This window comes from Dreissena polymorpha, chromosome 15, assembly GCF_020536995.1.
Source record: "Dreissena polymorpha isolate Duluth1 chromosome 15, UMN_Dpol_1.0, whole genome shotgun sequence".
In the NCBI taxonomy this organism is placed as follows: domain Eukaryota; kingdom Metazoa; phylum Mollusca; class Bivalvia; order Myida; family Dreissenidae; genus Dreissena; species Dreissena polymorpha.
In genome coordinates, this window is record NC_068369.1 from 29,713,242 (window position 1) to 29,727,244 (window position 14,003).

Genomic DNA, 14,003 nt, shown 5'->3' on the forward strand with positions numbered 1-14,003 from the left:
AAAATATTTTTTACAGTAACGTTAATAATACTGTCGAACATATTTTAGATCTCTTTGAAAAAATAGTTAAACCAATACTGTTTTATTGTGCTGAGGTTTGGGGATTTTCTCGAGCAACGCCGATTGAAAGAGTGCATACAAAGTTTTTCAAGTCTGTATTAGGTGTTAAATGTAACACTCAGAACATTATCGTTTATTCAACTATAACGTTTTTGATGCAACACCATGTATTATGGATATATGAATGATATGATATATGCTGAACAAGGACCATAACGGCCTATTTCAACTGTGTAAATATGTATATGTATTTGTCGAAATAAAAGTTCTTCTTCAACAAAACATGCAAAGTTTAATACTTTCATGCCATCAAAGTCGGGACCTACACTGATTTCATTACAGTTCATGAAACCGACAGCAAAGTAGAGCAAAGTTACAGCACATATCTAATAAAGCAAACTCCGATTTTCGGTTAATCTCGACAATATTGAAATCAAAGTAAAATTTTGGCCAATTGATATCAAAAACCTGGTCAACAGGTCAAAAGGTTACGCTAAAGGTGTAACAACTGTAGTAGCTACCCTTATGACTAAATGTTTATCACATTTGGTAAGAATTTGTATCATCACAATATCACAACACAGATGAAATCTAAGTAAAGTGTATTCAAAACTTAGGTTACCATGTCAAATATAAGAAAAAGCTTATGAACACTTTAAATGCTTTGATTGTTTTAACTTAGTCAAATGAAATATAGCCTGAATGGTTTAGGGTCGCGTGGGTTATATAGATTTTATAAATATCAACATAATATTCAACATCAGCGCATTCAATATGCAATGCCAATAGGCTCATATTATATAAATTGACTAACATCCTTGTTAATTATGATCCTGGAGTCTTTACATTCCGCACTCCAGGGACAACATCCTTTCCAACACATCGATAGACCAAAAACTACTTATAACTTATTATATTCTGAACCGCCTTGTCACTTAGGTTATGTAGTCAAATGAAATATAGCCTGAATGGTTTAGGGTCGCATGGGTTATATAGATTTTATAAATATCAACATAATATTCAACATCAGGGCATTCAAAATGCAATGCCAATAGGTTTCATATTATATATATTGACTAACATCCTTGTTAATTATGATCCCGGAGTCTTTACATTCCGCACTCCAGGGACAACATCCTTTTCAACACATCGATAGACCAAAAACTACTTATAACTTATTATATTCTGAACCGTCTTGTCACTTAGGTTATTTAAATTGATGGCTATGTTGTAAATGCATAGTGATTCTCTACAGCAGTTGTTTAAATGTGAATGCAGTGGTAAAAGCTGGTCACAAAACGAGGTTCACATAATTTGTATAACACAATTAAGAGATTAACCGAGACTTACCTAAGTTGAAGGTTGATCACAATTTTATCGGCTGCATACTGTTAAATCTTCTGTGCTTTAGTATTTGCCTTGCATCTTGTATTTTGGTCCTCTACTGAGAGTTAGCTAACGTGGTTATTGGCTTCTCTTTGTGTTGTCTACAAACAGCTTCGAATCTCCACTTCAACCACTGGGAAGATTCGAACAAACCTTCGCATAAATGATCAATGGGTGATCCTCTATCAAAGTTGTTCAAAACGTTCCAGTAAGATGCATGTATTGATCATCAGTAGTACGTTGGCATATAGGTGACATTCACTCCTTTTTGTTAATCACTCCTCTTTTTTCTATCTCGTTCCAACGACATACTTACTTGAGAGAACGACCTACTAACTCGAACTCGAGGAAACAGTCAGCTTAGTCGAGTGAACGATATAGAAAAAAACAGGAGTGCACAACTAAATGAAAGAGGAGTGAAATCAAAAAAGAGCAGTAAATATATGAGGGGTGCATTTTAACTATTTAAAGGGAACGACTTACTAACTCGTGGGAACGAGAAAGCTATGTTGTGGGACAACTTACTAAGTTAAGGGAACGATCGAGATAAAAACAAAGAGTGCAAAACTAAATAAAAGAGGAGTGCAACGAAACAAAGAGCGGTGCAGTAACGTGTTTAATGCACTTTCATTTATTTAATGCACTGCTCTTTTTTCATTGCACTCTTCATTTATTTAGTTTTGCACTACTCTTTTTTGTATCTCGTTCTCTCGGTTTAATAAATCACTCCCACGACATAGTTTACTCGTTCCCTCTAGTTAGTATGTCGTGGGAACGAGATAGGAAAAAGAGGAGTGCAGTTTATAAAAAAGAGGAGTAAATGTCATGTCAATGCCACTGTACATCTAAATATGAATGCAAACATGTCTGTATAAATTTAGTTTATTCAAAATCATTTAATATTAACTAGTTATATTTGTTTCAAAATACATTTAAGCATATTGATATATTTAACTTTGCTTTGAATAATTGTTCATTGTTTTTTTCATTCTGCCTCTTCTAACCATGTTAAGTATGGCACCCACCTAGCCCCTGTACTGACCTGTGGGTCATTTTTATTGTCATATGGGCTGGGATGGTCATGGAAGGAAGAAAGTGTAAGATTTTGAAGGGACTTGTTCACATATTTTGTGAGAAGGTTGACTGACATTAGTCAGTGATATAACTAAAATAAATTAATACAGCAACAAATTTAAATTAAACAAAAACAGACATATACCGGTAACTACAAATTATACAAATATATAGCAGTACATATTGTATGGTATCGTAACATGCTTTTACTGTTTTTTTAATCTGTATATTATTTAAAGTAGGCATGTTTTAATAGACATGCGTATCTGTGTTTAATATTTATTTTATGTTATTTCATAAACTGTATTATTTCCGTTTTAAACCGACATTGTACGATTTTGGCAAATATTTATGAATTTATATAAAACGTGTAAAAACTTATTATACATATATTTCAATATAAATCAAAATAACAGTTAAGAAGGACATGTGTCGAAAAATGCGAAATAAGCCTGACATTTAATTCTGAAATCGACAATGTCTGTACAGCCGAGTTCGCCAGCATGTATATCATGCATGTACGATGTGAATCTTAATTTTGTTTTACGGATCATTTTAATTTCCTGCAACGATATATATTCATACGACGCACGAACACTCACTCCGAACCTAAAAAAAAGATGAATGTTTCGGTTATTGTAGGAAAATATGTACGAAATATATTCGTCACAATCGGCTCAGGGCGCTAATTTGTCTTTGCTGCATTTTATGAAATTCGTCTTCAATGTATATTTTTCTTGCCTATGTTGCGTTATTGTAACATATTTTAATCAATATATTACAATTTAACACATACAAAGATCGTATGGTCTCGCTTTAATAATATTTGTTAAAATAAATTGCGAACTTTTCAACCAATTTATGTTATATTGTTCCATCTTAATCTGTAAAGAAAATGACACTTACACAGGGCATCAACAAGAACGATCAAGAACGTGTCCTTTAAATATTGCTCAATCTGTGTCAGTTTCCAACATGTATGGGGAAAAATTGTTGCCTTGTTTTACTGATAAGGGATTTGATTACAGAACATGAATATATCTTTACACATTTTCTATAAAATATGTGTTCGTCGTTATTAGTAAACAAATTGACTGCAAAATGTTACATCAATTACTGCCAGGAGAAAAAAAGTCAGTTGAGGAAGCCAAGAAATCATGCGAGAATTTCTAGCTGCTTACCTAGTCTGGAATGTATGGGTTTAGTTTTAACCTACGCCTCATATATTTTAATTTGAGTAAAGATTTATGTTATTCAAATAAAAGTTGGTTTGCTATATTCTCATTATTTTTTTCTAAAAATAAGGTATGTAGTTGACACTTGGTCGTAATTTCATCGTTCCTCAAAAAGTTGTAACTTAGTTGCTCTGTTCTCTTCCCTACCATTGAGTAATTAAATGGTAATTAAAATGAATGCGTTTTGGTTTCCTTTTATTTTTGTTTAATTTGAGTTGCAATGCTATGAGGCTAAATTTTATTTACACTTTTATGTATCATGAATATTGCTGGGCCAAGTGTGAGGTTGACCGTTCCAAGGTGACCCTTTATTCTTATATATGTTTATGTTGTTTTGTATTGTGCTGTGTTGTACTATTTGGCAATTGGTCACTTGCCTTAAATTAATGACCAACTAATTGCAAGGCACTTACATGCAATACTGCTCCAGCACCTGGAGTTTCACTTCTTTATTTGCAATGAAAATTTAAAGATATTATGTTATTCACTACAGTAAACATATAAGAACAATGATTAAAATATTCTATGTTTTCAGAATATGCACAAAACATGTGTTTATCATTAAACATTCGACATTTTTTTATAACGATGCGCACACTATGACAAGTTTTGTCCACCAGTTTATACTTTAAAACAAATAGATTGACGTTTTTAAACGCACATTCCAATGACGTCATATTGTGGATTCACTTATTTTAAGGAGTTCTCTTTTTCGCACACCTACCATTTCTCCAATTTATGATCACTGGGATATTTATCAATTAGGTTTTCCGCAGTCTGTGAAACGTCGAATCAGATCAGTCGTAAAACCCTATGCCGTTATGTTTGAACATAAGACGTTCTTCTGACGTTGATATGAACTCTTTGTAAAAATATAAGCACACCTTTGGCATGTTAATCGTTTATTTGAAAATAAGTTAATAGATGCACAGCCTTTAACATGCTTTTTCAAACTTTCAATGTGTAATGAACTGCTTGAATGCTATAACCATAAAAGTATACATCTGCAATAAAGCCTGTCTATGGTGAACATATCAAATGGCACTGAAGTCAGAGAGACATATACCTGTAATACAAGTATAAAATTAATAACTGCAAAATCTAAAAAAGATGAGCATTACTTTCTACCTGCCTTTCAAGCCCAAATGTGAAACATTTAAGTATTTTAATTATAATAGACAGCTTTTTACACACAAATATAATACCTAAAAATCTTACCTTTTACTGTAAAAGTAGTTTTCTTTGAAAACATCTTCTCTCTATAGGAAAGAACTTTCAATGAGAAAGGTGTTGAAACAATTATATTATTTTACCATCTTAGTGGGAGAACAGTGTCTTTTATCAACATAAACACCGATAAAGTCATGTTTCTCCCTATCTAATTACCCATTAGCACAATATTTTGTGTTTCCTGTTGATATAAACCAGATACAGTAATTCCTTTACAAGGTAAGGGCTTCATATTATATTTTTTACCTTGAATAAGGGGCACAACTGGCTTATGTTAAAATGATTTAAGTGCGCTTAAATCCTTTTTGCACATGTATTACCTCTCAATATGTATGAAAACATATTGTGCCAAAAAGGCTTAAGTGCTATTAAAGCTTTCTTGCAGTCATGCAAAGGATATAAAGCATTCTGGTATACAAGGGATTTGCCGATAAGCACTAAGTGCACCTTGGTTCTGTCGGATATACTATGTTGTATACAAGATATGATTCCAGGGAATAGTGCAAATTTAAGAGTATTTGAATAGCTTTCTAAACGTGCAAAAAAAATTGATTTTTGATAAAAAGTGCACTTACCACGTTCTGGCTCTAACCCCTCGATATTAAGTTGATTTAGAAGAAAAATCGTCGTTGGCCCGTAATACTTGTTGAAAACACCTTTTTTCTTTTTTCCACGCCATTTTAAAGCCAGTTTTAATAGCGTCCTAATACGCTTTTCAGCTATTTTTACTGTTCGACTGTTGTTGAAAAAAATGAAACCAAGAGGTCGACACTTATCAATCAAATCCGCTTCTGGAAATCCCGTTGTTTAATAAAATGGGCTTAACTGTCAAAAACGCCTTGCAGCTTTAAATTCGCATATTTTTTTTTTTGGGGGGGGGGGGTGGGTGGGTCGGGAAGAGTGTTAAGAAATAAAGAGAAACTACTTCAATTATATTTTCATTTCATTAATAGGAATTTTCCCCCTTGTCAATTTAGTGTTATTCTCAATTCGTGCCTTTTTTTATCAACCTTTAATCAAATTACTTCTTGTACAATTTTTGTACGTTAAGCAATAGAATGTGTATGTTTTCTTTCTTTCTTGTTCTCTGTAAATTTATAAATTATTGTTATCATTAATAAAACTCATATACAAAGAGCACGCTTGCAAACATTTGATATATATTTGTATAATATGTCATACAATTATGTTTGAAACATATTATAAGACATCATTTATAGATTAGTTTAACACTAGATTTAACATTTAATTTTGATGTTGTACATGTATTAAATGTTTATAATCTGTAGTATGATTTAACGAATAAATAAAGAGAACTCGAATTAACTGTTTTTAAATACAAATAAATAGTAAAAAGTAAATGTTTGAATCTATAAAATGCTTTGTTATAAAAAACAGACGAAATTTATATTGGGGCATAACGTAAGAAAGAACAAGAAATTCCGAGCGCTTATTTCCGATGCGGCATTTAGATAAAACGGTCCTAAGACTGTGTATAGAATGAATCTCGTGAGATACACTTCAAATACTTCTATCATTTTATTTATACGTATAAAACACTTTAAAGGGCCCTTTTCATGTATTTTTTTTAATTGACAAATTGAAAAAAAAATGTTTCAGATTCGCACATTTTCGTTACATTTATGATACTTGCGAGGTAACAATAATTCTGACATTAACCATGTTTTAACATATTTAGAATATATAATATATAATTTGACGATTCAAAAACACGAAAATTATAACGCGTTACAACCGCGTAAAGATTGAATCATTTGGAGAGTACTGTTGTTATCGTTATATTTGTTGACACTACGAGGATTGCTTATATAAAGTATAAAATACACCACCTACTGTGTGAGCACGGATGGCCGAGTGGTCTATATATTAGACTTTAATTCCAAGTGTCAGTGGTTTGAGCCCAGTTGAGGATTACTTTTTTATTTATTTTTTATTTTAGTCTTGTGTTTTTATTACTGGCGCTATTTAGTTCCAATGTTTACATTTATCAAGCATAATATGATAAACTTCAATACAAGATCAAAGCTGTGAAACGGTCCTTTTAAGCTATGTTGTTTCTATTGTCCCTTTGTTTTGCTAGCGGAAGAACTCATAGTGCATTGTTTAATGCTCAACCATCATGGCGAGTTAAGAAAAGACAACTGTACCAAAAGCTATTCGTCTGTCTGCGTAAACGGTAAGTAGAAATAACTTAAAACGTTCGATTAAACGTTGTTTACCGAATGTTTATTCAACCACAATAATTTTGAGATAAATATGAATTATAGTTTAATCGCGTTCGTGAATGGAGACTTTTCTAATGACTGTGGAGCTAAAGAAGGTAATGAATTTTGCACTAATTATTTCAAAGATGCTTATGCTTGTCATTGTTGATTATAATTATGGTGATTGTGATGGTAATCCTGCTGCTGTCGCTGTTGTTTTGTGCTCTTGATGCTTATGATTTTGCTGACAATGAAGATGAAGAATGAAAATAAGATGATAAGATGATACTGATGATAATAATGTTGCTGTTGTTTTTGTTGATGAATAGGTTACTTGTGGTGGTGGTGACGTTTGCAAAGATTATTTTAACATTAAATTTTGATGTATTGTAATTTTAGTCAATAAAGAACAATTAACAGTTCTAAAGCATATTACAATTATTGCCATTCATAAGAAAGACCATATGTTGTTTATTCATATGTAAAAAACTGTTACTTCTCGTGGTGTTGACGAAGATTATGTCGATATTACATTTCGATTTATTGTATGTTTAGTCAACTCAACAACACTTTGCAGTTTAAGAGCGTATTAAATAGTAATTACAATACATAAGAAAGGAAATGTATTGTTAATTCATATGTTAAAAACCGATATACGAAACCAATATTTCGATAATAACAATATTGAGAGATTAATTAGCATTTCATGTTATGACTATTTTAATGCGGTATTCAGGATCGGGGTTTACGTTACGTTGTTTAGTGCGTAATGTAATAACGACGCATTTTTAAATTATCGAGTAGAACGATCAGCGAGAATGATGTTCAATCTGTTTGTTCACCCTTTCAGCAACTGTTCACAACACAATACAATACAGCGGACAAGAGTCGAAGGTGCCAAACTACGATCCGACGTCACCGAGCACACCCGTGACATCATCAGCGGGTACCTCAGAGTCTGTGACGTCACTAGTTACATCGGAAACCAACGATGGCGTTGATTTAACCACTAGCGCAGCAAACAAATCGTCCGATTTGCACAATTCCACTAGCGACCATAAAAGTCGTGCCAAGGGTAGTTCGATCGCTGTGTTAGGAGTCTGTTATTCCTTTCCTCCCACCACAACCCTCTGAAGCCAACCCCATGTCCCAAAATAAAAGTTCTCAAAAACGTTTAGTTCATACTAATTAATGCGTGTTTAATACACCGCAGAATCTAAGAACATTATGCAATTTAGTGAGTTTAACATATAGTTCAGTTTTGTGCGATAATGCTATATGTCTATTGTAAATTTAAGGCTGAATATGGCTAATAATAACTATAATGTATTTGTATGATATAAAATACGAGCAAAACTGAAATGATGCGCTCTCAGTGTTTTTTTTTCCAGATAAACCAGTGATGGAAGAGAAAATCCTCATAGCACTTATCTGCGTTGGAGTTGCCGTGGTAACGGCGTTAGTGGTCGCCGTCATTTGCTGCTTCAGAATCAAACGGTATCACCTTGTGTATTTTGAAGCTTATATTTTTCTTTTTCGCTTGGTACTGAATATATGTCTTTCATTGGAGCCATACATTTAACCACCGTTATTCACATTTGATTATAATAATTTATCTTAAACACACAAATGCGTCATATTTTAATGTAACTGCTCTCCAAAATGCCCAGCCACTCACCTTCGTGAACTGAACGAATTATGCGATCTGGTAACGTAATATCAATGGGAAATTGCGTGCTGCTTGTTGATTCGTTTTGCATTCCGTTAAAACATCCATAGAAACTAATAAATAATTTGCGGCTAATATTATTATTATTATTATTATTATTTATTATTATTATTATTAATATTAATAATAATAATAATAATAATAATAATAATAATAATAATAATATTATTATTATTATTATTATTATTATACGATAAATTGGTTTGAAATATATTATTTCAATGCTTGTATGTATTGAAATGTAGGCACGCATGAATTGGGTTGGCAATACAGTTGAACGTGATAAATTTTCAAAATGTCATAACTGCCTTTGACCTTTAATCAGAAGTGAAAAGTCAAGAAAGTAGTCGGTTATGTAAATGAGGCAGCAGTGTTTTGGCTTGTAGGCATGCAAAGTACAAGTTTACATGACACCTATAGTTTCCTTCTATAAAGTCATTTAACTGTAGGATAAAATCAGAATTATTGTGTGTTTGCCATACAGGAAACCGAACAAAGACCGCAGGCCAACCTTTTCCGACGGCAACTCCAAAACGGCGGACTCCGTAAATTTTAAAGATGCTCAACACTACGAAGTTAGTGACATCAGCGAATATGCCACGTCCTCGGTGGCAGTAACGGGCGGTCCTAGAACGGCACGGCCTCGTTCGTCCATTATAGAAGGCGAATACGACGTGATTTCCAATTCCAGAGCAACGGATAAATCCAAACGCCAGGTGGCGGTGGTGAAGGCTTACAGTCACGTGGCAATTGTCCCAGCCAATCAGAGACGCGATAGCGATTCAAATATGGAAAACGCATACGACGTGTCCACGTTGATAAAGCAAAAGACCGTGACAATATTACAACAGGACGGCACTGGAAATGTTAACGGTCATTTGGGGATAACATAACTGTAAATAGAGAACACATTTTATAAGTTTAATAATGATTTAAAAGTGTGTATTTTTATTGTTTAATTTTAACATGTAACACACGTATTCATGTGTCCATAGGACTCGGGTGATCCCGCATTCCCCTTTTTATAAGATATACTTATGTTGAAAAAACTGATCCAACATATGCAGTTGCACAAGTGACTATGTGTTAGTCCTGAAGCATCAATGAATGTTTTGTAAAGCGCGACACAGTTACACTGTTTCGTTTTTTTAATTATCTGCCATACCTCCGGGTTTGCCGAAAACATTCAAATCGATATAGTTATAGGCTCGTTCGCATGATGGCTAATATGCTCTCATACTTCAGCCCTCTAACAGCCGAAGTTTCAAACTATGACGAACGGAAAAACGGACAGACGGACGTTTGGGACATCTAAGCTATATTCCGTTCTGTTTGCTTAAAGTTTCATAAAGGGAGTACAACCAAAAACAGACGAGAACGCAGTCATACATTTTGACCGCGGTTAGATAAGTAACTTTTCTGATTGTTGTCATAGTTTCCCATGTTTCCCCTGAAATTGAAAATACGCACACATCTCTTTAGAGAAATGAAATTATATTACAATAACATTCCAAAATATGTATTGTTCAAATATGTATTTGCTCATTAATGAAATTTTAGTTAAACTTTTCAGAATAATAAAACAAACACTTCAATAATATTTTGTGAAATATTGTGATTGGATATACACTATTTGGGATTATTAAAATTAATAAATTATATTTTCAATAAATAGTATATCAAACCGGGGATTTGTAAGGCGAATAATAATTGATCAATTACAATATCATGACTAGGGTAATTTCTATATTTAGCTGTGCGATATGACCACCATAATACAGGAAGTGAGGGCATGGTTGCAAAAGTTATGTATTATGTGCGATCAAAGGACAGATCAAAGCTTTGCTTGTTTGCTTGTTAAAAATAAAACGTTTTGACAATAACCAAGTAAAAGGCAAAGCTATTTGTTGCCGCTAATACTTGTAACAATCTGGCAACGGTTTACACTGATTTACATCGGTGACGTATGAATAAGGGATAATAAAGCTCATATATCAAACTGGCTTATGTAATGAAACAAATTCAGTTCCTGCACTGGTTATCACAAAGTATCCTCTGTTGGCAAACATTTGTAGCCATTAGTAAATATATTTTCAAACAGGTAAATTCACAAAAGTTATTGCGTTCGCCTGTGTCCCCGTTAATGTGCAACTCACCTTGTATATACATATCCATTAAAATAAGTAAGTCAATGAAGTACATGAACCAAACGTTTTTAACTTGTTGTGTTTCTTGTCGGGATCATATCCTACATGAACTCAAGCGATATATTTTAAGAACGCTGTGTATTTCAATGTGACGTCATAATTATGCATGTTATCATATTTACCACAACTCATTTGTAATTGAGCCCCACTTGATAAACTTCATCTTTAACTGCTTAGCATGTATATAACGAGATTTAACTCATTCTCATTTATAATACCGTACTCTTTGGAATGCTTGTACAACTTGATAAAATAGTTCAATCACAACAATTAATATTAGCAATGAGACTAAATATTAAATGTTGGATTCAAACACCAAATTGTATATACCATAATTTATTTGTAGTAAATATGCCCTATTGTTTACGTATAGTACCATATTTTTATACTTAAGTATATTACATATAACGTCGTCGGTTCAATTAAAGAACTATACAACAACGAGTATTACATTATGTGTGCTCGAGTTCAAATGTAAAATCAATGTGTATTGCCATAGTGTTATTAAACAATAACGGATGTAAACACGAATTTAAATGAAACACACCATTTGTACCTTCAAATTAAGTCCATTCATTGATATAAAATTATTTCACTGATAGTAGCAATCACTCACAAGGCGGTAAGTAGTTTAAAAGAAAGTAAATGTTAAGTGGAAGTTACCGTTGCCTCCATGGTGATATTTTATATTTGTATAACGGCAATAGGATTGTTCGTGGTTCAATTTGAATGTTAATGTCCGACACATCAGATATGAACTCTTTAACCACAATTACCCATTGAGTATCATTCTTTGTCAATTACACTACGGGCTCGATTCAACATCTCAACGCGGTATCATACATGGGGATGTTAATTATGTGCATGCAAAGTACAACGGAACAGGACTAGTAATGTTCAGCGGGTTTTCGAGCCTGCAAACCCTGTGTACTGGCGCCATGGTGTTACCACTAGACCAAAAACCCTCTTACGACCACACTATAGTGATTTTAAACGAAAACTTCTGCGGCCATAGACAAATAGAGATGAACAAACCCGGTGCTATTAAAATAGTAAGTTACTATCGCCGCCTTAGACGACCAGACATTGTGTTATGGTGATGTGTTACACGTCATTTTCAGCAAATCAACGCAGAAGTTTCTATCAAGATATTTATCAACATTCTTGCATATTAAAGTATTAATAAAATATTTATATGATGGTATTTGAATTTCAAACAATGCATTTTTTTGTAAAGTGCTTTAGGGCTTGGATTTCCTTGGAATACTAGCTTATGCTCGTAATAACTTTATTGTAAACGGAACAATACTCCGTATTCTCGAGGTTTAACAATACCCACTGAATAACAGGCACAACAATTTAAATTTAAATACAATCACTCACTAATAGTTTGCCACATCAACCATAAATGAATTGCTTTTATGCTAACCACATGCTTATAACTAAAGCAGTTTCAGTCATCCATAATATTTCAACGTTAATATTGGCAGCAATTGCAAGTTTACGTATTGCAGAGGCGCTTAAGATTTAAGACTTATAGTTTAAGAGATTTACATGAAGCATAACGCGATTTGCTAATAAAGTAGACGAAGACGGAAAAACAATACAAATAAAAATAACCTTTATCCACATATTTCAAATATTGTAAACATATATATAAATTAACAATAAATGATAATAAATTACTTTATCCAATATTCAAAATCAAGACAAAATTGTTTTGAACATTACACTGCTCCATACGTTTCTACTTATTTTTATGAGTGCAAATGTAAGCTCGTTTGTTTTAATATATCAAGTAAAGATATTCAATGACTACACAGATAAAGTACTTGATATCAAATTATCACTGATGACTTGAATACACATTAACGTAATACTTATGGTTACATGTCAAACATATAAACGCTCAAATAAAACTAAAGATAGAATGGGTAATGCCCCTTACTAGAAGATTTAATTACTTAAACACTACACGCATTACGCAAGACACTATGTTCAAGCAAAGGTTGGAACATACACAATCCCATTATTGATTTATGCTGCGATGCATTAAACAATTCCGTAACACAATAAGCAAAACGTCATTTTAGTTCACACTTTCAAAAGTTGATACAGTTTACATACTTTATATACACTGACGTATTTAAATAAATAAATATAAACACGTTAACACACATTCAATTTTAAATAAATGTTTTTGTGTAAATCTTCACAATATTGTGGATCATGGTAAATATTTGCATTTATATTATTTGAATGTTAATGTCATTTATAAGCAACCACATTTATTAAGTAAATGTATACACTTGCAGATATGATTTGTCGAGTACACCACAACTCAGTGCAATTTTATCAAACGTTCTATTAAAACATAAACCAGATGGATAGTCCATTCCGCATATTCCATTACTTAAACTGAGAGACCTGATAAACTTACCACTAGGACTGATTTGATTGAGACTACCTTCAATGGATGTCACATATATATTTCCACTAGGATCAACGGCAATTTGACCTGGACCAATTAGATTTTCATGATTATATCCAAATACTTTTTCACCATTTAAGTTCAACGCCATTAGATTATCGGACGAACAATTTGAAAGTATATACAAGAGGTTACACGCATTTATAGTGCAAGATTGTCCAAACTCTATTACGTCTGAGCCCACACTGATTTCACGAAGCAACGTTCCTGTATTATTAAGAAGGTCTATCTGCCCATTTTCCCATGCCAAACATATGTACTGGTTAAGTTGGTCATTTCTAGTAACATCGCAATATGGAATTCTTGTTTTAAGTTCTGTAACAACGTGCACATTTCCATTACGTAGTCGTGCAAATGCAATTTTTC

The 14,003-nt window shown here is 32.9% G+C and overlaps 1 protein-coding gene across 3 annotated transcripts in view; it reads left to right on the plus strand.

Moving 5' to 3' along the window:
• LOC127859921 (uncharacterized) overlaps window positions 1-10,938 on the plus strand; it is a 40,348-nt gene extending 29,410 nt beyond the window's left edge. For 2 of the 3 annotated variants that reach the window (XM_052397522.1, XM_052397521.1), the window contains exons 5-8: window positions 7,087-7,182; window positions 8,061-8,285; window positions 8,602-8,707; window positions 9,424-10,938. In XM_052397522.1, the coding sequence (XP_052253482.1) occupies window positions 7,087-7,182; window positions 8,061-8,285; window positions 8,602-8,707; window positions 9,424-9,832 (836 nt within the window). In that variant the 3' untranslated portion in view covers window positions 9,833-10,938. The remainder of the gene's footprint in view (window positions 1-7,086; window positions 7,183-8,060; window positions 8,286-8,601; window positions 8,708-9,423) is intronic. The other variant, XM_052397523.1, reaches the window with a different exon arrangement.
• Window positions 10,939-14,003: the final 3,065 nt, after the last annotated feature.